The sequence below is a fragment of the Vanessa atalanta genome, chromosome 9, assembly GCF_905147765.1.
Source record: "Vanessa atalanta chromosome 9, ilVanAtal1.2, whole genome shotgun sequence".
In the NCBI taxonomy this organism is placed as follows: Eukaryota; Metazoa; Arthropoda; class Insecta; order Lepidoptera; family Nymphalidae; genus Vanessa; species Vanessa atalanta.
In genome coordinates this window covers 5918521-5945368 of record NC_061879.1, presented here as the reverse complement: position 1 = coordinate 5945368, position 26848 = coordinate 5918521, and the positions used below count along the sequence as shown (strand labels likewise).

The 26848-nt window shown below is 32.0% G+C and overlaps 1 protein-coding gene across 1 annotated transcript in view; it reads right to left on the bottom strand.

Annotated features, from left to right (window-relative positions):
• LOC125066283 (protein O-mannosyl-transferase TMTC1-like) overlaps window positions 1–26848 on the bottom strand; it is a 112283-nt gene that overhangs the window by 11194 nt on the left and 74241 nt on the right. Inside the window, exons 4-5 of the mRNA XM_047674305.1 lie at window positions 23578–24547; window positions 13542–13656 (exon numbers count right to left, since the gene is read on the bottom strand). Coding sequence (XP_047530261.1) covers window positions 13542–13656; window positions 23578–24547 — 1085 coding nt within the window. The remainder of the gene's footprint in view (window positions 1–13541; window positions 13657–23577; window positions 24548–26848) is intronic.

Sequence of the window (26848 nt, the reverse complement as noted above, 5' to 3'; positions counted from 1 at the left end):
TATTTTTAGTTTGAATTGTTTATTCATAAGCTTTTAAAATACACAGACTCAGTTGGGCTTTATGATGATTCTGTGGTACGCCACAATTCAACAACTCCAAGCGTTGTCGACTACCCTTAATTATATAGTGACCGGGTCATATTTTCGTATATCTAAGCATATCTTAAAAATACATAAAAAGGTTCTAAATAAAAATAATAAAACTTCTCTAGAAAACAACGACAACCCTATAAAAAAACTATCTTTGATAATAATATATCGTAGAAATAAACATACCATATTTTAAATAGACTACTAACTTTAAATAATGAGTAACAACATTTAAACCGACGATATCAAGCCCTGAAGCCAGCAAATACGTTCAAACCAAATTGTTTTGCAAACAAACGATATGCAAAATACCTCGCAAGTGTTGTCGCGAGTCTAGCTGGCGAGAATGTTAAATATGTGTGTGTGAGCAAACATGAGTTTAATCTACGCCTTATCGCCGTCGGGACACGCTACCACTTTCACTACTACGCTTGCCTCGCCTCATTTTCCACTACCTACAATTTACACATGTGCACTATTCACTGTACTCATACAACTACAGTCACAAGGCACGTATGCACGACTGTACCAAGTTCGGTATATGACTATAAGTACTTCCATTTCCTCGTAATGGAAACGGTGTCGAGTGAATATGGATTTGCAGAGCTAGTAATGGAATTTATCCATTGAATATTTACATAATACACAATTTCAACAATCGAATAAAAATTGTAACTTGCTTGTAGTTGTAGCTTCAGATACATTACTTCAAGATTTACTAACATAATTATGTTATTAGAATATGAATGAAAAAAGTATTTTTATTTAAATTAATTTAAATATAGAAGGAAATATACTAAAAATAAATATTCTCACGAGTCTAATGTTCACGTTGAACGTCATGTGCTTACACAGTTCAATCACTATTGATAACAAGTTTTCTGTCTGCACTTAACAGTGTAACCCCGGTCTTCCGTGCATAAATCTGGCGACACGTACGTGCTCAAGTGATTTCTTACCGTTAGAATTGGAATAATCTAATCTTTGTATAAAATCACAGCTTAATCTTATTTTCCCATTTTCGTAGGAGTTCATGAAATGGAATGTATTAACTGAATTGTTTTCTTTGAATTGATATATGCTTTATCACTTTTCTACTTTGTAGATATAACATAATGGAAATAGATGAAAATATAGTTTTTGTACAAATGTGAAAATCTGTAAACTATTACTTTGTTCTCGGTAGGTACCTATTCCAATATATATATATATATATACATTACATTTTACATTAGCAGCCTATAAATTTCCCACTGCTGGGCTAAGGCCTCCTCTCCCTTTGAGGAGAATCTTTGAAGCATATTCCACCACGCTGCTCCAATGCGAGTTGGTGGAATACACATGTGGCAGAATTTCGTTGAATTTAGACACATGCAGGTTTCCTCAAGATGTTTTCCTTCACCACCGAGCACGAGATGAATTATAAACACAAATTAAGCACATGATAATTCAGTGGTGCCTGCCTGGGTTTGAACCCGAAATCATCGGGTAAGATGCGCGCGTAACCATTGGACCATCTCGGCTCAAATATATATATAATAAATAACTTAATATTGTATTTTGATAATGTAGTGAAGCTACGTAAATAATCATGATTCACATGTCTTTCTTCGTATTTTCTTTTAGGCCGTGAGCAAAGCATTTAGTAGTCTTCTGAAGAGATACATCCCTGACGCAAAACTTCCTTGTTAATGCTTTTCATTTAAAACCCGTCTGGGTAAGTTCCCACCATCGCATACCATTACCACAAAATTAGTCGACTCTTATGACATCCGTTAGTTGATATATATAGATTATTTTCTCCTCTGTCGGAACTGTTCCTATGAAAGCTCTACTCATTTCTTGTTCTAACATCAAACCTTCCTTTTTTATTTTGCTTGGTAGGTAATGAGTATAATTACATATAATCTTAAATGGCATGGATTGCGGTCCATTGACGATGTTAGAAGTTTATTTTTTTCATGACTTGGGTTTATGTGCTAAGAACATAATATCAGTTATACCAATTGATTGTCTGGCTACAATAAATACAAAGAAACACACGTTAACTCGTTACGTTACGTTAGCTCAGATAGATAGCTAGAGCTTAGCTTATTCGGTATTAAACTAACAGAATAACGGTTCTAACATAACTGTTATTAATATTATTTTACTCAAAATGTACACGGAAAATTGTTGGTATGGTATGGTCGGTGTGCCAAATAAAAGTAAAACATAATTAATTATATTTTGTATCAATAAATAATTAAAAAAAAAAAACATTATGAAATAAAACTGCTGAATGGCACAATGAGTGACATTAAGAGGCGACGAGAAGCGAAGTTGGAAATACTTCATGTTTTCTATTAAAATATTTTCATTTATTTATTTTTCAGGAAATCGTATTAAATTATTAATATTAGGTAATATGACATGGAGTTAAAGATAAATAATAAGCGAAGGGGGTAACGAATACACCGAATGTACCGTTTTCAAAACCACTGTTTTTTTTATGTCAAAAGGTGGCAAACGAGCAGGAGGCTCACCTGATGGAAAGTGACTACCACCGCCCATGGACATCTGTAACACCGGGGGGCTTCCAGGTGCGTTGCCAGCCTTTTAGGAAAGAGTACGCTCTTTTCTTGAAGGTTCACAAGTCGCATCGGTTCGGAAAAATCGCCGGCGAAAATTGGTTCCACAGAGTGGTTGTGCGAGGCAGAAAATGTCTTAAATATCGCGCTGTTGTGGATTTTCGGACATCTAGGTGTCTGTCTGGACACTGTCTGATTTATTTTAACATAAAACGATTTAATGACATAATATTATTAAGCAATATTATTTATGATAAGATAGGACAACAAATATAAACATAAAAGAAAAATAAATATGACGACCTCCGTGGTCGAGTTGTGTGTACACCGGTTTTCATGGGTATGCCACTCTGAGGTCCCGACCGAGTCGATGTAGAAAAAGTTCATTAGTTTTCTATGTTGTCTTGGGTCTGGGTGTTTGTGGTACCATCGTTACTTCTGACTTTCCATAACACAAGTGCTATAGCTACTTACATTGGAATCAGAGTAATTTATGTGATGTTGTCCAATATTTATTATTATTATTACCTTCGTTTAAAAATAAAGCTGTTAGTTGTTTAAGGTACTCGTATATGGAATTTCATTTTGTCAGACATTGAAGATTACATTTTATGGAAAGGGAATATTAACAAGCGCAACGCGTATTGAATTCATAATATTTCCGGTTTTAAAGCTCGAACTGCCAATGTAGTGGAGTAATAATAAAATTGCGTGAAACAATGTTTAAATTTTATTATTATGTTTTCGTTGGAATGATTTCATGGTTGTCGAATACAAGCAAAGTGAAATACCTTCCTTCCCTTCGGACAAATCTATGTATGAACAGGTGGTCAACAAAATATTAAAAACATATATTTTATCATTTTTAGACTATTGAGGATTTATACAGGATAATTCGACGTATTGCGATAATTTTAACCCCCATATGCATGGTGCAAAAGTGAATCATTTTTGAGTTAACATTATATGTTTTTCAAAATAAGTTAAAAATGCAACTATATTTAAAAAAAAACGTATCAATTTCAATCCATTTATTCTTTTGATTTATAAAAACGATTAAACACTGGTAAATTATCAATATTAAAAAAATAATTATCAGTCCAGGTCGTTATGAAACCTGTCCTGCAGATTATTTTAAAAACTTTTTTTACTGTTTTCCTAGCTGACTGTATAACAACTAGGAACTTATTTCAAAGCCACCGAAATAAAATGACCACAAATAACCCTGGTGGAAATTATTTATGGGGCTAAAATTATCGTAAATAGTCACCCCTATTACCTCCTAACGGGAACACGTCGAATTACCAATAACCCTGTAAATTATGTAACATGGAAAAATATTCTGCAAAAACAATTAGCCAAACCTTATTAAAAAAGAGTTTAAATTTGGGTCTTAATCTAAGTAATATTTCTAGTAAACTAAACTAGTATTTAAATATGATTTATATATTTATATATACTCTGTTCCCCTTATGTTATATGTTATACTACTAAATAATATACATGTAGCATATGTACCGTTTCAAATAATAAGGTATTATGTTGTGAAAATTCCTTTCAAGGGTCGAATTACTTACATTATCCAGAAAAAAAATAAAATAATAAACACTTTCAATGATATAAGTATTGTATATATGAGTATCAAGCTTTTAACATTGTTCTCTCATTATGGTATTAAGACAGACGTCATAATTTTTTGACTGATATAATTATTACATTTCACACAAACGTCATCAGTTCAAAATATTAAAATGTGATTAAAATAAATATGTCCCAGCATCTCTATTAAGGATAATTTGTGAAAAGTTCCGGATATAAACATGACACATGCGAGACACATCTATAGTGGGAATACATAATTTATTATCTCATTATATAAAACAATACATGGTAATTATTCGTAAAAATTGAAATAATAATAATAATCAGAAAAAGTTTAAGAATAATAATAATACTAACAAAATAAAATGTTTTCAAATCCCTAACTATTAAATATGATATTGTATATTCGATTTGTGCAAACCCATCGAGGTCTTTGACAAACGTCAAAGGGACGTTGACGTTTGGATCTCAGACTTTATGCTAGTGCCAATACTTTGTGCTGTGTTCCGGTTTGACTACTAAGGTTAATTAGAAATACGCAGGACACATCAGTTATGATGAACTTATACGATGATACAGAAATATTCTTCCTAACCCTAATATAAATAATACTATATTGATTACGCCACGACGGTATAAATAACTTAATTATTTGTAGTGTAAATATAAATAACGGTATAAACCATTCTCTGTATATATTCTATCACTAGAGCCGAGATGGCCCAGTGGTTAGAACGCGTGCATCTTAACCGATGATTTCGGGTCCAAACCCAGGCAGGCACCACTGAATTTTCATGTGCTTAATTTGTGTTTATAATTCATCTTGTGCTCGGCGGTGTGGAAAAATATCGTAAGGAAACCTGCATGTGTCTAATTTCAACGAAATTCTGCCACACGTGTATTCCACCAAACTGTGAATTTTCAGTATTTACTATTACATTATAAACAAATCAAAATAATTCGCAGTTGTAATTCGACAACTCTTAAAACTTCTTATAAACCATTAAAGCCATTTCAGTCTAAAAGAACAAATAAAAAATGCATTAATAGGTACAATAAATTACTTTATTTCATTATATTTATGTAAATTTGGTACTTATAATCAAATTATTTAATTGACATATTCATTAAAATTTAGTAAATTATACTTTAAGGTATCAAATTAAGCTGAGAAATAAATCAAAATATCAATGTTTATTTATGTCAGTTTAAGCATAGTTTATTTTAAATCTCACAGATTTTATCCTTTTCATTTTATTGTCTTCGAAAGAGGACACAATTATTTCTTTAAGTGAAGCTGGAAAAGTCAGTGTGAGATAGTTAACTTTCTCGTCGTGAGTCGTCAATTAGTCTCTAAAGCTATTAAACAATTTAACAAGCTCGGTCACATCGGACAACGTCCGAGAAGCAAAAAGTCCAAGTCTTGCAGGCTTTGACACATTATCATTATAAGACTGAAACGAACTCGACAACTAAGGTGAAGAAAATATCAAGAAAGTCAGAATCTCAATTCTTTGCATATTCAGTAAAAGTAGCTTATTTATATGTTTTTTTTATTTTAGCATTAGCAGCCCGTAAATGTCCCACTGCTGGGATAAAGGCCTCCTCTCCAGTTGAGGAGAAGGTTTGGAGCATATTCCACCACGCTGCTCCAATGCGGGTTGGCGGAATACACATGTGGCAGAATTTCGTTGAAATTAGACACATGCAGGTTTCCTCACGATGTTTTCCTTCACCGCCGAGCACGAGATGAATTTATAAACACAAATTAAGCACATGAAATTTCAGTGGTGCCTGCCTGGGTTTGAACCCGAAATCATCGGTTAAGATGCACGCGTTCTAACCACTAGGCCATCTCGGCCTAAAAATAGTTATAGATATGTTTGCATATCTATAACTATTTTTGACAGCTATAGATACGCTAACAAGAGTCTACTCTATTCGAAATGGCTTTAGTTTTCATGGATGGGGCAAATCTTGTTTTCCTTGGGTGATTAACCTTTCTCAGATAAATTACAGTCGCGATGCCAAAATAATTAAAGAGGTAAAGAGTGAATGAGTATATATTTAATGAATCAAATATATATTAAAATGAGACAATGAAAATAGTCAAAGATTGAATACAATTTGTACATATGTTACTGAACGGGCAAATATGCCATCTGCTGGTAAATAATCACCACCATTCGAATTTCTCTACAGAAAAAAGAAAGAACTAAGAAAGGAAGCCTAAAAATACAAAGAACATGAAAAAAAAAACAATTATCTTTAATATAAACATTCTAATGTTGTCTTAGATTTTCGCGATTATTACACATTGAAATAAAACTAGTTTTTTTAACGGATTTAATCGCGTATATTAATTATTTTATTTTAAAATCCCGACGTTTCGAGCACTTTGCAGTGTTCGTGGTCACGGGCAGACTAAGGTGACATTTGTACATCTCAATTCTATAAATAAAAACATTCAATTTACTATGGAATTAGAGGAAAATAATACTTTAGCTTTTCTTGACATCCTTATTATCAGGAATCCTGACAATACATTAAGTCACACAGTTTATAGGAAACCCACACACACCAATAAATACCTCAATGGTGACTCGCACCACCACCCTAGTCAGTTAGCTACCGTTGGCAAATCTTTGTTTCAGAGAGCCCACCATCTCTGCGATGCTGAACACCTAGAGGACGAGCTACTTCAGGTCAAGCTTGCACTCCACCAGAACAAGCTGCCCGTGCCTCGCCAGCATCGCAGAAGCCGTATCAAGCCACCCACAGTTGAGCGACAACCTGCATTTCTACCATATGTGAAGGGAGTTACAGACAGGATTGGCAATATCTTGAAGCAAGCTTCGATTAAAACCATTTACAAGCATCATAAGAAAGTGAGCCAGTTCTTGAGACCTATCAAGAGTAATATCCCTTTACAAACTGCGGGAGTATATAAACTCGAATGTGAGTGTGGTTTATCTTACATAGGTCAAACAAAGAGAAGCATCGGCACTAGGGTCAAGGAACATATAGGAGATGTCAAAAATAGGCGTTCTTCAAAGTCTGCAGTCTGTGAACATGCTCTGGATAAACCCAACCATTTTATTCGATTTGATAAACCACAGATCCTCGCTAGAGAACACAGATTCATTCCTAGAATGATACGCGAGGCTATTGAAATTCAAAAACATCCGAACTTCAATAGAGAAGATGGTTGGAGACTTTCTAACACTTGGGATCCACTTATTAAAAATTTAAAATCCCAAATCCAACAGACTGCAAACCTAAAGATACAGTTAGTTCTGCGTGCAACCGGAACGCTACTCAAGATACCAATTAAGAAATCGTTGGCGGTAGTTGTAAATAATATTTCTTTTTAATTCGAACAGACAAATGTCAACTTAGTCTGCCCGTGACCACGAACACTACAAAGTGCTCAAAACGTCGGGATGTTAAAATAAAATAATTAATATACGCGATTAAATCCGTTAAAAAAACTAGTTTTATTTCAATAAACATTCTAATTATTGTTATTTTTTAGAGACTGAAATGTGCATATCAGCCTTAGCCATAATAGGAATAGAGAGCCCAGCTTGTAGATTGGTATTTTTTTAATTTCCGTATCAACTCAAAAATAAGAAAGCCTGGTATATTTTCCAGCTATATTTTCATATGGCTAAGCCGTGTGAGCTAGATTCGATAACAATTTCTCATTTTGATCCCTTTAAAGTGAAATCTATATTTTGGTGGGTATTAATATTATTAAATTTAATACAGAGCAATTCATTTCAAGGTTATGTGCGTTAATCCTATTCGCTGTCGAATTAAATACTTAATTGATTACAATTGTTTGTTTTATATTATAGTAGCGGCCTAACCTGACTTGAAACGGGTGCAATTTATTAAAACAACTAGAAATTATTAATATTGACCTGTAATATTGAAGTTTAATCTCGTTTATTTATTTATTAGTGTGTATTTATTTTCGGCTTAGAATTGACGTAGGTTGCAATTTTAATGTGAAACAAAAAATTTAAATATCATTCTTATTTCAATCAGACGAAGCCGGAAAGGCAGTTAGTTCCCTATAAATATTTACTATTGATTATTATATTGTACTTTATCAGAGGCTTTGGTAATTTCTAGTAATATTATAATTATAGTAATATCAGTAATAAGATACATAATTTAGTTTTGTTAATTAAGTTGTATTGATTTTATTTCACATAAGGTAAATTTGTTATATATTAACAATTATTTTATTTCTATTAAATTATTTTGTACATATTTCTACTATACTATACTAGTTGCAAACTCATGCCCATAAGTTTTCAACTGTATAAAACGTATTTGTTTATTTTTCAGTAAGAAATAAGTGAAAAGTAAACTAATTGAATGTAAATCCAACAACTTCAATATCTGCAGATTCCATTGCTAATAAATTTTCCCTGTCGTAAAAAGGGAAACACAGCAAGTATCGTAAAATCCCAGCTGGTCGGGCTTATTTGATTTTTCGAAGCACATATTGTTATTAAAGATAACATCAGAAAATACGTACAATACGTACATTAAATAAAATTAACTGAGTTTGACTACTTTCGAATCATATTACATGACGTGATTATTACAATCATTTAGTACATGATTATTACATAACCGATACAAATATTAATTTACCTCAGTAATTAAAAAATAAAACAGTTTCATTAATTTTCTTTGTATCTATTTTACTTCAGCACGCTGTTCCTTTTTCATAACAAAACTTGTAAAAATTTAACAGCGGTGGCCATTCTCAAGGGATTCTAGCCAACTACGCAAGAGATATGGTCTCAAGAGGCCTTTTAGTTCTCACTCTTATAATCCGATGGGACGGAAAATTCGACATGACCGGAAAGAGCTTACAAAACCAACGGAATCACATTATTTTTGAGGTTCAAAAATAAATATTAAAAATAGTATAATATTACTAAAAATATTTTAGGGTGACTCTCTTCGTATAAATAAAAATCTTATTCAAGTGAATTGAACATATTGACTACAAAAAAAAAACCTTGATATGTTGGAAATAGGAAAGTGGAATAAGATCAAAACCCTCTTCAAAAGAAGAGGGGAGACCTTTGCTTAATAGAGAAATATTAATAGGCTGTTATTATACTTTCAATTTTAATTAAGTCTTTTATAAATGTATTTTTTGCGAATGAGAACCAATTATTTTATTTAACTAGTATTATTTACCTTACTAAAGTATCAGATGGGGGTATTACAGGGGTAAAGGTAAGTAACTAGTATTATTTACCTTACTTTACTCCTGTAAATATAAAAAATTGAAATTAGTAAAATCGAAGTTTAGCGAGAAGTGCTATTGTCAAATCTCGGTAATAGGTGAAAGTAAGCTTACCTGTAATTGTTTCACTATTTTTGACAATATACTACTAGCGGCTATAGCTGTAGGCCAGTCAATAAAGCCCGTGAAGGACAAAAAATTAGTATCATTATAATTTTTTTGATATGTGGTTTCGGACGTTAAAATAATAACAAATTAAAATTTTCAACTCTCTCGGGTGAACGCTAGGGGGTTGAGAGGGTGAAAAGCGTTTTTGCTTATAACTTTGTGAAAAAATTTGTTAGATAGTTGAAAATTGGACAGGTGTAAATAATTATAACTTACCTTCAACATAACAAATTTCAACCTGTTTTGTTTAGTGCAAAATTAGTTACTAACAAAAAATAAGGTTTTTTTTACCTTATTTATTTGAACATTTCTACTTGTAAAATTACCTTAGCGTTGTTAGAATGTGTGAAATGAGAACGTGTAATGTAAAATTAAATGCTTTTTTTATGAATAATAAATTACTTTAAATGTTATTAATTACTGTGCCAAATCTAAAGATGATTCTAAATAACGCCGATAAAGGTTGATCACTTAAACTATCTTATTTCACCCATTGTAACGAGCCTTATTAGTTAACTACTAGTAGTAATTAGGTCATACGGTAGATAATCATTTAACGAGTTTTATTTATTTTAAAAATTGATAATGAAGTCGTATCATTTTATCAATTAGGTACTGCTACCTACTAATTGTGATAAATCTATCATTATTTACAATTTATCTGATGTCAATAACACTTTGAATTTAACAATTAGGTCGTTCGTGAAGATAGATATGATCAAAGCGAAACGCACCGTTGGATTTTGTCTGGTACCATGGACGGGTATTGACATATACGTCATTATTACCGTGTTCAGTCTCTTTCTGACTGAAATAGAACGTTTCTAGTCTGTCCAGTATTAGAAAAAAAGAGATCCGACAAGTGCTTGCTTTCCCCCTAAAACCTCTGAAAAAGCCGTCCTAGTTTCTAACCAGTCATTGTCAGATCAGTGTCTGAGGGGTTCGTGTATTAGCGAACCTTTCCTCAGAGAGAAAAATACGGGGGTTATTTTAACCTAAGTTTTCATTATCGCACCGCCGTCTTCTGGACCCAAACCGTCTAAAACACGTCCTATGTACCGAATACATTCCTCCATTCCGCTTTCCTTCGAAGCGGTTCTGAAGCAATGAGAGGGGCCTGTTCCAACTTCGATTGACTTATTGCATCCTTGTCATCATTTTTCATTTAATTACATCGGCCATAACATCATTACCCACTACCCCATCTCATCCCATTTAAAAAACTACAGATTTCTAATTTGGTAGAGATATTTCTATGACTGTATAAACATCTACTTGCAACGGTTTTAACGAACATCCATTCCCAGGGGGAGAAAAACGAATCTACGGGGAAATTAGTGTTATAGTAGGTTTTATTTTTATTTTATGTATTTATTTGTTCAGAATTAAGACTATATATATATATATATATATATATAGTCTTAATTCTGAACGCTTAGACAAATACATTGGATTACAAATACTTTGACATAAGAATACAAACATATATTGATATTAAAAAAATAACAAAGCAGACACTCTATATATGTTCATATCTGCTAGTTACCTGATCACGACCACGCTTTTTATTACAAATTTGAAACAGTAATATCCGGGGATGATGATAATTAAAAAAATGTCTTAAAAATTAGAGGCTTACAGAATAAAATGCGTGTGTCACCGCGAAGAACAACTAGTTTATTAATGCCTTTTAAATAGTTCTCGAGATTGTTTGTCTAGGAAATGGAATAACTTCGAAGCAATACAAAGGGGAATACAAATTATTGCGGAAAAAACTTTAACCGTACGCTGTCGTGCCAGTAATTACATTGTGTGATCGTATGGCTTGACGTTAATTTGTGAAACTGCACGGAAACCCAACGCTTAGGTGGCAGAGGAGCGTATCCGATTAATTCAAGAACTCGAAGCCTCGTGAATTAATGGGCCAGCCGGTAGTCTCCCTATTGATTGTGTCGTTTTGAACGAATTCAATATACAAAATACCGAACACGTACTAAAATATTTAATACATTTTCAGTAATAATATTCAACGTGCAAATATTTTTTTATAAAATGTTGTAACGAGCTACAGTGTTATCAATTTTATTTTATGTTTATCCTAGTTCGGTTCTACCTAGAATATCTTTAAAACAATGTTTCCAATAATGCTGCAAGTATTATACTTAATATAAATATTATTCGCTGGCAAGAGATATTTAAAAGTATCGTATTTAATTCATTTAGAATATAAATTGATTAGATTAGATAAGATTACCAAGTTCGCGGTTTTATTATGGAAGTGTTATAAAAGATTTTTCATTTAGAATCTTTCGGGATGTCATTAAATTGTCGCATATAAAAGGCGCCAAATATTTGGTGGCACCTGCGTGTACCTTAACGAAAGGTTACAGATTCAGAGCCTGATCAAGCACTACTGAATTGGTAGCAGTGAAGGAAAACATCGGAAGGAAATCTGAAAGATTAATTTCTTACGTATATCATCCACTTTTTGTTCGTTTCCTAGATATTGTTATAAAAAAATAAATATTAATGTACAAAAACTTAATGCAGAAAAAGATCATTAATTTCTCCCTGGGCAACGGCCACCTCTCCTGTTAAGGAGGATATATGAATCTTTTTGGACCAATTGTCTCCACTGTTTTCTGACACATAGAGATTCCCTCACAATGTTTTCTTTAACACAATGTAAAGCTCATAAAAACTCAATCTTTTTTCCTTTATTTTTACACATTACTAACTTTCGGTTAATATTAAAGTTAATTTTATATCAAAGCTTCTAAGTTGTACATTATTTGTATATATCATACACAATATTACTTATCTCGATGCATTGTTTCTCGAGGCACAATTGAAAGTATGTGAAACCGATTTCGACACAGAAATAGGTCGATTATATTGTACCTATATAATTTAATTTAAAAGGTATCAAAGGAAAATTTTAATTTATACACGATAAACGACCTTTACGTGAATAATAGTGGATTTTCATTAAATTATATTAATTCTTTTATATTCCCGTGTGGTCTGGTGACCACCGCAGATGCATCTGTCGAAATGTCGCGTCAGGAGAAAAAAAGTACGATCGCGGTTAAAAACCAAATACAATATAGAATAGTTAAAACCATAGAAATAACATATATTTAACTAACAGTAGATTTTATTTATTATAATTATTATCGAATACCGAGCCCCTGTATTAACGAATCGTTAGTATACATCAGAAACCGATCGGTTTTTAACGAACCGTTAAACACACTTTTCTACGTGACACATATTCGACTTCAGTACGCTATTTATACAAGAGACGCTTTTGAATTAAGCCTCGTAAACAATTCGACAATCCGTATGACAAAATAAGTGGTTTCTTGAATATAGTAACCGCAAATAAGACATTCACAAAGTAGCACTCAGGTGTGCTTAAAAATAATTCTAATTATTACTTTACAAGCCATTTGGAACATTAAATTAGGCTTGTATCAATTTTTTTTTAATAATTTGTCTCAAACACATGTGTTCTAATAACTTTTTTAAGTATATAAATTCTAATGATACACGTTAAATTATAATTATGTAAACAATTTTCATCATTAAATTTTAAATACATTACAATTGAAATAAATGTGAAAATAAAAAAATGATCATATTATTTTTATTGTTTTGATAATGGGACGTGTTTTCCGCCAATTTTCATAACGCGCTATGCCCATAACTCGCGCATACGTAGCGTGAAATCGAAATTTATGCGATGAATATAAATACACGCGAAAAGCACACGTCGGCTTTCTCGTATTTTCGTGTAATAAATGTTATGTTATTTATTATAATGTACTTACAGATTGTAGTGCACGTCGGCCATATTTGGTCGATGTTTCAGAGCCTTCTCGAATGCTACTTCGGCTTCGGCGAGTCTTCCTTGCGTTGTCAAAACGCTACCCAAGTTTCCGAATGCTGAAAATCAAGAAATATGTCAAAGATGAAAAATACAACTTCTAAATACGGAAGCATTCATTAATATTTAAAAAATATAGTTAAATTTATAATAAACCTTTTTTTTATAAAATTACTCTCGAAATTTTTAAGGAACGTCTTTGTCTACAAGGAACCAATCACATAAATAATCAACAAAAGCTCAACTGGTGTCTACTTAATACACAGCGTGTCCGGTTACGGACTAGCGATATTCTTGATACTAATAAAACAACTATTTTTATCACAGTGAAACCCCAACTTTTACAGATATGATGTTTTTTGTACACACGTAGAGAAATTTCATTAAAAAAATCAAATATATCGTGGAGGTGGGTTGAACCCAAATTTAAGCTGTATTTGTATATTAAAATAGTTGTTTTATTAGTATCTAAAATATCGCTAGTCCGTAACCGGACACACTGTATATTATTACATACTATAAAACAAAATCGCTTACCGCTGTCTGTCCCTATATATGCTTAGATCTTTAAAATTACTCAACAGATTTTGATGCGGTTTATTTTTAATAGATAGATTGATTCAAGAGGAAGGTTTATATGTATAATACATGCACAATTTAATAGAGACACACTAATAATTTTAGAGGTTTTCAAAGTGATGTCGAAAGACAACACATTTTTCGCGCTTACATTGCAAATGCTCAAAGTAGAGTACTCCAGTATTGTACACCTTAAAATTATCTTCAAAAAAGTCTGCAAATATCTATCTTTTAGGGATAACCCACAATAACTACTTTTTATTCTTTACTTTTTACGAAAAATAATGGCTTATTTTCGAAGCGATTTTAAGCAATACAACATTAATCCTTATCCAATTAATATCCTTAAATATATTGTGCATTTAATCTAGATTAATACAGCCCTTTATAGCATGTAATTTAAATGTATATTTTCGAAGATATTACAGATTTAAAACGCAGGGACATAGCGGTTTGTATTGTCTAACGACCAAAAAACTGAGCGAGCATTGCACCCGTGCGAAGCCGAGGTGGGTGGCTAGTAAGATATAATATAATATTTATGATATATATATTATACGGTCAGTAACTCATAGATAATGTCTTAAACCTTTAAAATAAATTTAAATCGGATATAATTATGTATATTTACATGTATATACTCGTACATTATTTTATTAAAATACCTTAGATATCAAAATTAAAAATAGGTATTGTATTTGTTGTTATTCTCGCAGCCATGACAAATCACATCCACGTGAAATGGTGTCAAGATTAGTAGTAACATTTCTGCGTTGAAACGCAATTCCGATTATCTGAGTGAAAAATGTACCAGCCATCGCCACCGGGGGCAATAAAAAACTTGTTATATCTATTAGAAATATATTAACTCTATTGCTCCAATATATACAAGAATGATAACTATTTATATTGAATCAACGCCCCTTTAAGATTTTAAGTAATTCCTATTCATAATTTAATTTTATCGAACATATTTACGTATATCGATAACTTAATTTTAGAAGATAGTCTTTCCAAAGCAAATAAAACCGCAAGGACCCGCTGTGGGCATATTTTTCGATAAAATGTAAGCTTTAATAAAGTAATGAGATATTTCGCCCTGTGGGATTTCTGTATTCGACATATTATTATTTACATTTTCGTCGCAATACGTATACTCAATACTCATTACTGCAAAAAAGTTATCTATAATGTATACATTAATTTATTATATATTACTTTATCAAGCTGCACAAGATATAAATATAATATTTTAATATATTTCCTGAATTATTACAACGATGATAATAAAGGTTATTGAAACGTAATATAATAAAAGAAGATACAATTAAGTTATATAATTTAATGAATCAATAATAATAATAAATTAAAAAAGCCTGTAAATGCATTCACACCTTATTTTTGAACAAATACAATTTTCCTCAGGACGCCGTAATGGAAATGTCATGGGAGCAATTAACGGGTCGACCGAGGTGCTCTGCTAATCTCCATCAATATGAAGTGACTCAGAGTGACTCGTTGGTGTGGAAGAAACCATTGTAACTATAGACGTAATTTGATTACAGACTTCCTCTTATAATCTTAATGTAAGACTTCAAAAGACCCGAAATGAAACAGTGGTAAGAACACAATTTTGAATTTAAATCCGGTCAAACTGCTCCCAATATTTATGTTGTTAATTCCTTTCTATGTAAAATTTATAGTGCTTTGAATGTTCGAGGAACATTATATGTGTATCCCCAACAGCGCGCATTGGATCATAGGTATGGAATAAGCTTCAAATCTTCCTAAAAGGCGAGGAGACCTTAACGTAACAGTGGGTCATTGACATGTTTTTAATTTATTATTCAAAGTATTATTATTATTAAATAATAGAAAATATATGTACAAATCATAAATCGATTTCAATAAAATTATATAATATTTCTAAGTTGAACATTCAGTGCTCAATCTGGCATCAGTTGGCCACAGCCTTGTACCAAAGTTATTGAAACTAAGCGGATTGACGGATTAATGGCCAATATTACCAATCAATATAAGTTACGTCATCGTCCTCAAGCAATGGTCACAGACACGCTTTATAAGAGTTATAAGAAAGAGGTTGGTGAAGCCATGGTTACGAATGCCAGGTTTATGATCCATTTAAATACATTAAATTCAATTAGAAAGTATTGGGAAAGACAATAACATTCAAATAATTATCGAATGAAAAGTGAAGAAAACAAGTACTCTAGGAAAATTAACTCATAATTCTTAACGTAATACAAAAAAAAATATGACGATGATGTGCTAATGAATCGCTTTTCCTACGGTCAATCTAGTGTTAAACTTATCTTGGTGGACAATTGTATCATTATGACGTCTACAATTATTTACGTTATTTATTTATATATATAGTTATTTATAATGTATTATTAAAACAAAAAAAAATATATCATTATTATAAAAAATGTCCGAAGCCTATAAAATCTTACAATTCCTACAGCGTAGGTAGTCGAAACCAATCTAATGGATGAATTGTTTGCGTTATTATAAGATTTTCCTCCATCACGTAAACAATTAGAATTGTAGGACACGCTAAATATAGTCCAAATATAAGCTATATATGCATAGTTTATCTGATATGTTATAAAAACCCCATTCTATTAAGCCCATGCTTTGGGCGTTCTCTTTAAATCTCTACACTGGGAACATATTAGTGAAGTTTGACGTCAAGAATATCCAGGTTTTTAATTACTTGGCGTTTTCCATAACTTGTCATTTTAAGTCAACGTGGATTTTAAAGACACTTGAATATTTGCGCAAATAAATCTATCAGCTTGTCTAACGCTATCATCCTGGCTATAACATTTTTGTGTTATTTTTTGGTGGATAAATAATATCTTACAAAACTGGTCAACTCTCTCTCCTCAGACGTTTATTTTCTTGTAACACCGTTACTATGTTCTCTTTAGTTTGATTTGTAATCATATGGAAATTGACATGAAAAACTGTATTTTTTTAATCGAGAAAAATCATCAAAATATTGTATAATGTACTGAAAATCTTAAATATCTGCCAAATAAATCGTCTCTGCCATAACGTAACTAATACAAGTTGATATTATTGGTGTGTATTGATTCTTCTCTTCTGAATTAACAATGAATAGCCGTTCGAAAGATACACAATATATTTTGGAGTAAATTTACATGTGCAGTATAACCGAAATATATAGCAATACACGCACAATATTGTTTTGTGAATAAATGTGACAAGGTGCCTGGAATACAACCCATTATTCTACGTTGTAGAATACCTTTTCAGGGTCTACGAAAGCTAGAGCAAGAGACTTGTAATCGTGACATTTCTCCGTCATGTGTTATTGTGTAATATGACCAAGAGTCGTATATCCTATCCAGAATCCCGCTTGCTTAATAGACTGCGACTCATTAAACTTGTAGTTCGACACATCGTACATCGTATACAACATATTTAATAGTTTTCACTTCCGCGATTATTCCGCACTGATCTTGGCAAGGCCACTTTCACGACCTGATATTTAAAATATAGGTTTCTAGAACGGTATTAAATGATTGAGTTCTAAATAAAATATCTGTTATAAGTTTATTAATAACCCTACATTTTCGCAATATACTTCAAAAATTATTAGAAGCAGCGTTCTAATTTATCTAATAGAGTAAATAAGAACGGATCGGTGTTTAATCTAGCGGAACGATGTCACCGGTCTTTATGTTACAATAGATGACAAAATGTTTCACGCGCTTATAGACAATCACTGGATTTGCCCTAATTAAAGGTAACATTTGACCCTCTAATTAACTTTCTGTATTAAAGACAAAATAAATTAAAATAAGTTATTACTTACAGATTGTAATAAATGAATATTATTCATAATAATCATTTTATATAATTATTCTATAATTTCAGTAAATACCCGAATACATTTATTTGTTCAGATGTTATATCAATGCAAAATTTGAATGTGTAATCTAAAATTAAAATAATTAAAATAAATTTAATTTATTATAGTTAATTAATATATAAATATATTTTTTGTAAACGGAATGTTTCAATTCGTGGATTTATTTAAGAACGACAATATTTTTGTTAAATTAATTTCGTCCGCTTCGTGTACATGAATTTTATCAGGTGCGAGTTTAAATATAAAAAATATTTTCCATACAAAATTGTATTTTGTGATACATGTTTTGTATCAAAGCAATTTAATATAATATTTTAAGTTATTTAAAAAACGGTAACATTTGTTGTTGTCTTAAAAATTCCCCGTTCTTGGTACGGGTTTGTCCACATTTTTTATACCAAGCATAAGATACGAGTATAGTATAAAAATATGACTGTGAAAGATTTTCATACTTTATTTACCTTGACTGCTCAGTTTAAAGTAATAAAAACCTATTTTACTTCATATTAGGTTATTTTAAAAATATTTGTCTTTTAAAGTTATGTATTTACGAAAATCTGCATTACATCACCGCAAAACTATGACACACGCTAGGAGCAGACAGACATCCGTGGTTAGTTACACAAGTACCTTTTGTTCGAAGGTTGTCTATATAAAAAATAAACAAAATCCGTGTTATTGTATATTGATACTATTTATTTTCGTCTAAATTACGAAATCAAATTCTATATAAAAAAAATATATCATCCAAATGCCTATGTTATAAAGTTAGGAATGATACGATTATATACTTATATTTATTGACATAATCATCATTCCCGTACTTAAATTATGACAAATATTATGCATTAAACTATCAAACATTTTCAATCTACTATGAAATTAAATTATTATCAAACTGTAAATGCAACGTAAATAAATTATACTTAACTTGGTTTTGTTTTCAATTTACAAATGACTTGTTCAATAGTGCAGTTATCACGGCAAAAGGTGTATTTGATAAAGCTTGAAGCTTAACAGATTAGATCGCCAGTTCCAGCGAATCGTAATAGGGGACCAGTGATTGGCTTGTTTCGAAAACACGCCGAGACAAATTGGATCGGCCCTTTAGTGGATAGTAAAAGAATTTTACGCAAGGTTATTTAAGCAATGAAGAGTTTTAAACGAATAATGGAATTTCAAATTTAATTTTCACATGTCTATTTTCGTCGACGTTTAGGAATTGTACGTGAAAATGAATCAATTTTTAGTAGAACAATGTTTTGTAGAAAATTGCTTTCAATTATATTTTTAAGAATTATTGTAAAATTTATAAACACATTTTTGTTATTTTGTTTTTTTCGCTGTATTATTCATTTATTTTTAGTAAATGAAGCTGTATACTGATGTTTTCCTCCTGGACAATTTTGCCATTATTATTGTTCCAAATGATCTATCATGTACTGTATACAAGCTCCATGTTAAGCTTATTCATATACTTTAAAACTACTACTAGGGTACTTTTAGCTTTGTGCGAGCCCGTCTGTGTAATGTCACACACTCATCAGATATTCTACCACCAAACAGAAATACACAGTATTGTTGTGTTTGTGGTTTGAAGAGTGAGTGAGCCAGTGTAACAACAGGCAAAAGGGCTTTGTGGCTATGCTAAAAAAACAAGGGAACTAACATCTTAATTTCCAAGGCTGGTTGGGTATTGGCGATATGAGGAATGGCCCATCCGTCCGTTACCTATATAATATAAGTGGTGCTCATCTTTATTAGAACCCGCAGTTCATATACATACATACACATCACACATCATACACACACATACATCTTATATATATGTGCAACTGTGTATATCACACTCCTCCCTACACTCATGCATATAATGTTTAGCTACATTGTTTGTAATTAAAACATCGCTGAATCTTGTAACGCTAATATAAGAGCCCAATTTTATTCCACCCCAAAGTGATAAAGTTTCTCTATATAACAGGTTACTCTATAACCTATCTGAGTAAACGTTACTTTAACGAGCGATTTGAACTAGAAATTCAATGAATATTTACACACATTGTAGCGTATATATATCTGCCTCGTGGTCTAGTGGCATGATATAAGACTGGAGATCCCGAGGTCCTGTGTTCATACCCCAAGTCGGACTGATAATAAATAATTGGATTTCTCTGTCGAATAATTCTCAGTAGCAACCCGGACTCTGGGGTTGTGTAAATACAATAAGATGTTTTTTTTATTATTATTTTATTGGTTGGCGGACGAGCAAATGGGCCATCTGATGGTAAGTGGTCACCGTTGCTCACAGACAACAGCGCTGTAAGAAATATTAACCATTCGCCAATGCGCCACCACCCTTCAAACCAGAACACATTAATACTGCGTACTGCTGTTTGGCGGTAAAATATGTGATGAATAGGTGGTACCTACCTAGACGGGTTTGCACAAAGCCCTACCATCAAATTACCTTCATCACACTATTCTACTGCTAAGCATTGATAATATTTCATTCTTTACACCTAACAAACCACATTACAGGAACAAAGAAGATTAAGCCACTGTTATGAAATCTAAAGTGCTTAGAAGAAAGGATAATCTTAAAAGAGATTTACTTTTCGGTAACAATTTCAAAAAAAGGTTAAAAACTTTATAAACATTTGCCTTTTATGAAAAAATAGACAACTGTAAAATGGAATTCGGTTTAGCGTAAATGGACTTAAATCGCTTTGCGTTATCACTTCAAAGGATTTGATTTTACGCCTCAAATTGCTTAAAAAATATTTAATGACATTAAGAATTTTATTAAATTATAATTTTATCAACGGTACCTACAGCTGTGTTTGGCGTAGTTAATTTAACACTTGATATATCTTCTACCTTTGTCATAGCCTCTTTTTACTATATTATCTACTTATTTAGGTACGATAATAATATTTCTGCGACTAACTGGTTACGTAGAAGATAGAAGGGCATAAGTTGCCTTCTATTTTTTGTGCGCAAGTACAGGTGCATTTCCTTTCCCGTCACCCTCAGAATGTAATGGGACAGCAATCCGATCTGAGAGATCAGGTGTAGGAAAAACAACTTTATGTCCTTCTTAAAGCACGGGATGTGTACCTTGCTAGCTATACCTCCTAACGAGCCGCTACTGCAAATTTATTGACGGTAAAAATATTAAATAAATTAATAATACGTTTGGAATTAATTGTTTTTAAAAAAAAAAAAACATTTTTTAAACTTTTATATTAAACAAAAATAATTATTATCATTCTTCAAAAGCCATCTGCATTAAATCTATTTTGCCAAAATAATGGTTAAAAGCTAAAATATGGCTTTGAGCTATTGGTATTAGATAAAAATGTCACGCTAAAATACCACTAAATGAAAGATAAATAATAATAAATTCACTTTAACTTGTTTGTCACTCCAAATATTTTGAGGAATATTAATTCTTTATCAATACTAATAACTTCATGATGAAGACAATCGTCAATATTCTGATCTTCGGAACAGTACTTCGGATACTACCAAGTAATCTGAACTAGAATTTATTAAGCTCTTTCAGAAGAAACCGAAAAAATGACATTGTTATAAGAAATAAACAATCGGAGAAAAGTTACATACGTTACTATATGGAATCCGAAAGTAAGTTAAAAATAGTTTCACACCGAACGCCTTTCGATAGAGCTCCCTAATTTACTTTAGCAAATAGTTTTTTTGTCGTGACAAGTGTTTGTTTCGTATTGGTAGTAAAGGTATTTTTTGTTGACTTTTATTATTTTAAAGAAACAACTTAATACTTTAAGCTTTAAAAATACTACACATTTGGTATATTCTAGCTGTTTACTAAATATATGTATATATATAAACTATTTACATACTATTACAAAGGGCTATTCGAGTTGTAAAATGCACAATGTATATAAGGGCCCTTAATCGGATAAGGATCAATTATGTATTGCTTAAAATCGATTAAAAAAATAAGCCATTATTTCTCGTAAAAAAAAGGATAAAAAATGGTTGTTGTGGGCTATTTTTTAAAGACTTTTTTAAGGTGTACAATACTGTAGTACATTATTTTGAACTTCATCGTAGGGTTCAGCCAACGTTTGCAATGTAAGCGCAAAAATTTGTTTATATACATAACTTCAGAAACTTCTAAAATTATCAGTGTTTCTCTACTATATTGTGCATGTATTATACATATAAACCTTCCTCTTGAATCAATCTATCAATTAAAAAACCGCATTAAAATCCGTGGTATAATTTTAAAGATCTAAGCATACATAGGGACAGACAGCGGTAAGCGACTTTGTTTTATACTATGCTATGATGATGACAAACAACACAAAAGAAAGTCCATTGGTTAAGCAAAATCTTAATTATATTTATATAGAATATTATTGTATGTTAACAGACGTGCTGTCCGTGACATTATTATGTATTATTAAAATGTCATTTATGTTATTTTAATGTGTCTGCATGAAATTTAAAAATATATATCGCCAGACAGCATCCCAATCTAAATATTATATATTCAACCAAACGAGCTTATCTCGAATTTTCATATGAAGCAATTTCAATACACAGGTAATTCAATACTCGGGTTAAGGGCAACATTTCGTGAATGGAGTGAGTTCAAATGAGAGCCATCGGGTCTAACTTTTCTTTTTCCATGAAAGTTAGGATACGAACAGAAGGCAGGGTATTCCTTTGGGACTGTGTATATGCATGTTTAATGATGCCCTAGAAAGGTCAAGAGCCTTACTACTACGAGAAAAGGCAGTGAATATATTACATGCTCTCAAATAATACTCAATAAGTGAGCCGTGACAGCCTTCTTTTCAACTTTGAAGAACTTATTCGAGGTGGTAGTTATCTCTTAAACAAATTAGTTATCATATGTAGGCTTAAATAACTGAAGAGTACCGTAAAGTTTTGTATAGATACTAGTAAAATATGAAAGATGTTCGCTACCACCATTTTTATTGGAAATTTAATTTCGTAATTTATAAAATTATAATTAGTTAAAATTTACGATATATATATTTTAGTTTACATTTTTTATCAGCTGCTCTGCTTAATATTTATAATAAACCTAAATCTCTATATTGTTAAATGTTCGCTGACCTTTCTACAACCTTAATAAATAGGCTCTCTAAATAAATATATTCCTTTCAATAAATGTGCGAGTCGTTAACGCAAAAATATTGTTACAAATCAGACTGGTAAATCATGAGATTGGCGTGTTCAAATTAACAAATAAACTCTTCTGCTTTATAATATTCGGATATTTAATTTTATTTTATATATTTATTTATAAATTCGTTTTAAAATGGCTATCAATACGAGTATATGATGTATAAGACATATTTGAAGGACATGTATTAAAAATTAAGCACAGTACTCTTCATAAATAAATAATTTAGCATCTTTTTAAACAGTCGAATAAAAGATTAATATAACATTTCAATATTACCTTTCGGTGGATTGATGAGTAGAGCACTTCTGAATAGATTTTCTTCATCACGCCAATCCATATTTCTTCGTAAAGTTTTCCCGCTCATAACAAGTAAAGTCATTAATAGCGTAATCATAAATACACGACTGCACATTTCATATCGACGCCAATTTCTCGTCAATGTACCCGCACCCAAGCCGAGCAATAAGCAAAAACCAACGCTGGGTATATACAACACCCGCTCGGCAACTACGAAACCGACGTAAAAGAGAATATTACTGGCTGGCACGAACGGTAGCACCATAAACGCCGTGAATAATAACATCGCGACTTGAGGACTACGATACACGTACTTCATCGTGTTATGCGGCTTAGATTTTCCCTGGGCTATTGGACAAACGCAAGTGGAAAGATGCATCATGGTATTGTTATTGTTAATAGCTCGACACACATTCGTATGGTCTTCGTTGAGTGTGTGTTTACAGCCGTTGCACGGACACACGAACCTCTTAGACGATGCGTTTTCTTTGTGCAATATTATACTTTTTCTTTCACTGCAATCCTGTCTTCTGTTGAAATGTTTACAATTGTAGTTCCATTTTTGTTTTATTTTATTACTTTGTTTCTTATAAAATTTTTCTTTGATTTCTTGTTGTAGTCTCAATTCCTGCGATAAAGCTTTCCATGTTACTTTCGATATAATTGCGTAAAAAACTAACGAGTAAAGATTTCTTATGTCGAATAAAGTTGTTATTCGTGGTATGGAGTCCATTGACCAATCGAAGCTCAGTTGGAAGGGGTAGATTAGGAGGAAGAAGTTAAAAACTGGGAGGTAGGTAAAGGTATAAAATCTAGTAAGTATCGATGGATCCCTAGAAGTGGGATTATCAGCTGAGGCGAAAGCGGAAGGAGCTCCGGCGAGTCGCAGGCGCCAGTAGAGTAGCACAAATCCCCCTGTGCTTAGCGCACAGATACTTCGCCATCGATGCTGAAACAAAAAAAAAAAACTTTGTTTATTCCAAATAACGAAGAAAGTTAAGCGGTTACGACATAAAATATTGAATTGCGTGTTTTCGAAAAATTCACGAGTCTAGCAACGAAATTGCATTGTTATTGAAGTATCTTAAAATTATTATTCGTACAGTCAAAATTTATAACCTGATTATTAATTATTATTTTGTTTATTTTACCAAAAACTAAACCTAAAAATGTACTCTTACCTAACGGAAAATGTACCTTAAAGCAACAAAAGTAGTTTTTGGAACATCCGAGTTCGGAATGAATGAATAATAGCCCGATCAGTGTTTCCCTCAGAGCCCGTCTAACCTCAATAACCCTCGCCTATCTTCTGTGTTTCGGTTTTCATCAAAAGGGTAATAAAAATGTCTTTAAGTACAAATAGGTTTTCTACGAAGGAAGCCTTTTGAATAATTACTTCGTCTGTATAAATATATAATGCGTGTGCGAAATAAAATTCAGACATTAATTTAAATTTATAGATAGGAAAAAATTCAATTTCGTTCTGTAATATTTATATTAAAACTAATTTTACGTATTTGCCTACCTAGCATCGATATAATTTTGTTCATATATATTATTCGACACGAACTGTTTTAAAAACAAATAATATTACGTAAGCAATTGATATTGTATATACATCTAGGTATATAAGTTTTGTTTTTTCATATTCACCCAAAAACCGCTCATCCGATGAATAGGGAACTCATATTATTTTAGTTTACCATTTCAGGGCGACTACATTTTACGTACGAACATTGTACGTACTATTATGTAAGTTTATTATATAGAGTAGCTGTAGCCCAAGGCTTTGCTCACATAGAAGTTGAATGTATTTACAGATTCATTTAAAATATTACGTTATTTTACGATCTCTGTGTACACCACATCGGTGTGTACTTCACACATTAGGAGCCTAAATACGTATCTACTCATTATAATCAGTATTCCAAAAATAAAGTAACACGTTCCTAACATAAAAAATGACGGTCTTCCATACAAAATTTCAACCCCTATTTCATCCCCATAGGGGTAGAATTTTCAAAATTGCTTTCTTAGTCAGTGTCTACTCAATAAACGATGCTACTCACCAAATTTGATGACCCTAACTTTAAGATTTTAGGCTCGGCAATGATAAATCAGTCAGTGCCTCTTTTATCTCGCTGGAAAATCGCTTAAAGTTTACGAGTATCCTCTACATGAAATGGGGGGAACTATGTGGGTCTCTCCGGAGGGAACCGGTTCTCAGGACGTCTAGTACACCGGAATTCCATCTAAAAAAAACCAGCGCTACACTCTCCCTCTCTTCGGGGGCGCCACGGGATCGCTTTCGCATGCTTCCGGGACACGACGAGATTACACTTTATGGATAAAAATATTTGGTAGATATATATCTTCATTCATTCAAAATCACATAGTACGATTTATTTTCATACGTGCAAAGTTAGATGCGGTCGGTAGTCAAATATGAATGATAAATAATCACATTGTATACTGTATTAGATTTTCTTATGAAATATCTATTTGAAGCTCAATAATACATATTGCTGTATTACGAACAAAACGGGCTTAACGGTAAGCGAACTAAGCAGCCGCGTGGGCCACCAGCATTCAGAGCCCTGAATTATACAGCATTCAATAGGAAAAAAGGGAATATAAAAAGAAAATATTAATATTGTGAAAAACGCGAGAAAGAAATTAATTAAAAACGAAAAGTTTTTTGCCACTTTTGAAGTTCCTTAATTTTTAATCGCTTGCAGACTTGATTACAAATATATAACCATTATTGTTTCATTTTTATTTCAAATGATTTGGGTAATGGCCAGCTGATGGTAAGTGGTCACTACTTTTGACAATATTGTGTTAACCATCTCTTGCAAGGCCAATGCGCTATCTGACACACTGGCTCACTAACATACAAAACTACCAAGCATTACCATTGGGTGGTAGAGCATTTTATAAGTGGGTGGTAATTACCCAGACAGACTGGCACACAGCAAATAAGTCAATTTTGCTATTAATTTTTTCCATAAAAACGGTGGTTTCGTTATTTTTAAATATTCTATAGCTTATAACTTCGCCAACTTTGATTGATCACCATTAGAAAAAAAATCGTTAATAGCTGTCGAAATTTGCCGCAACTTATCAGAAAATGTTAATTGATTACATGTTTTTTGTAGAACTTAAACTTTAATATATTACTCATAAGAAATTGATTTTTTTTTGCAAAACCGAACTGTATATTTACACTACTAGTAACCCGACTCATCTT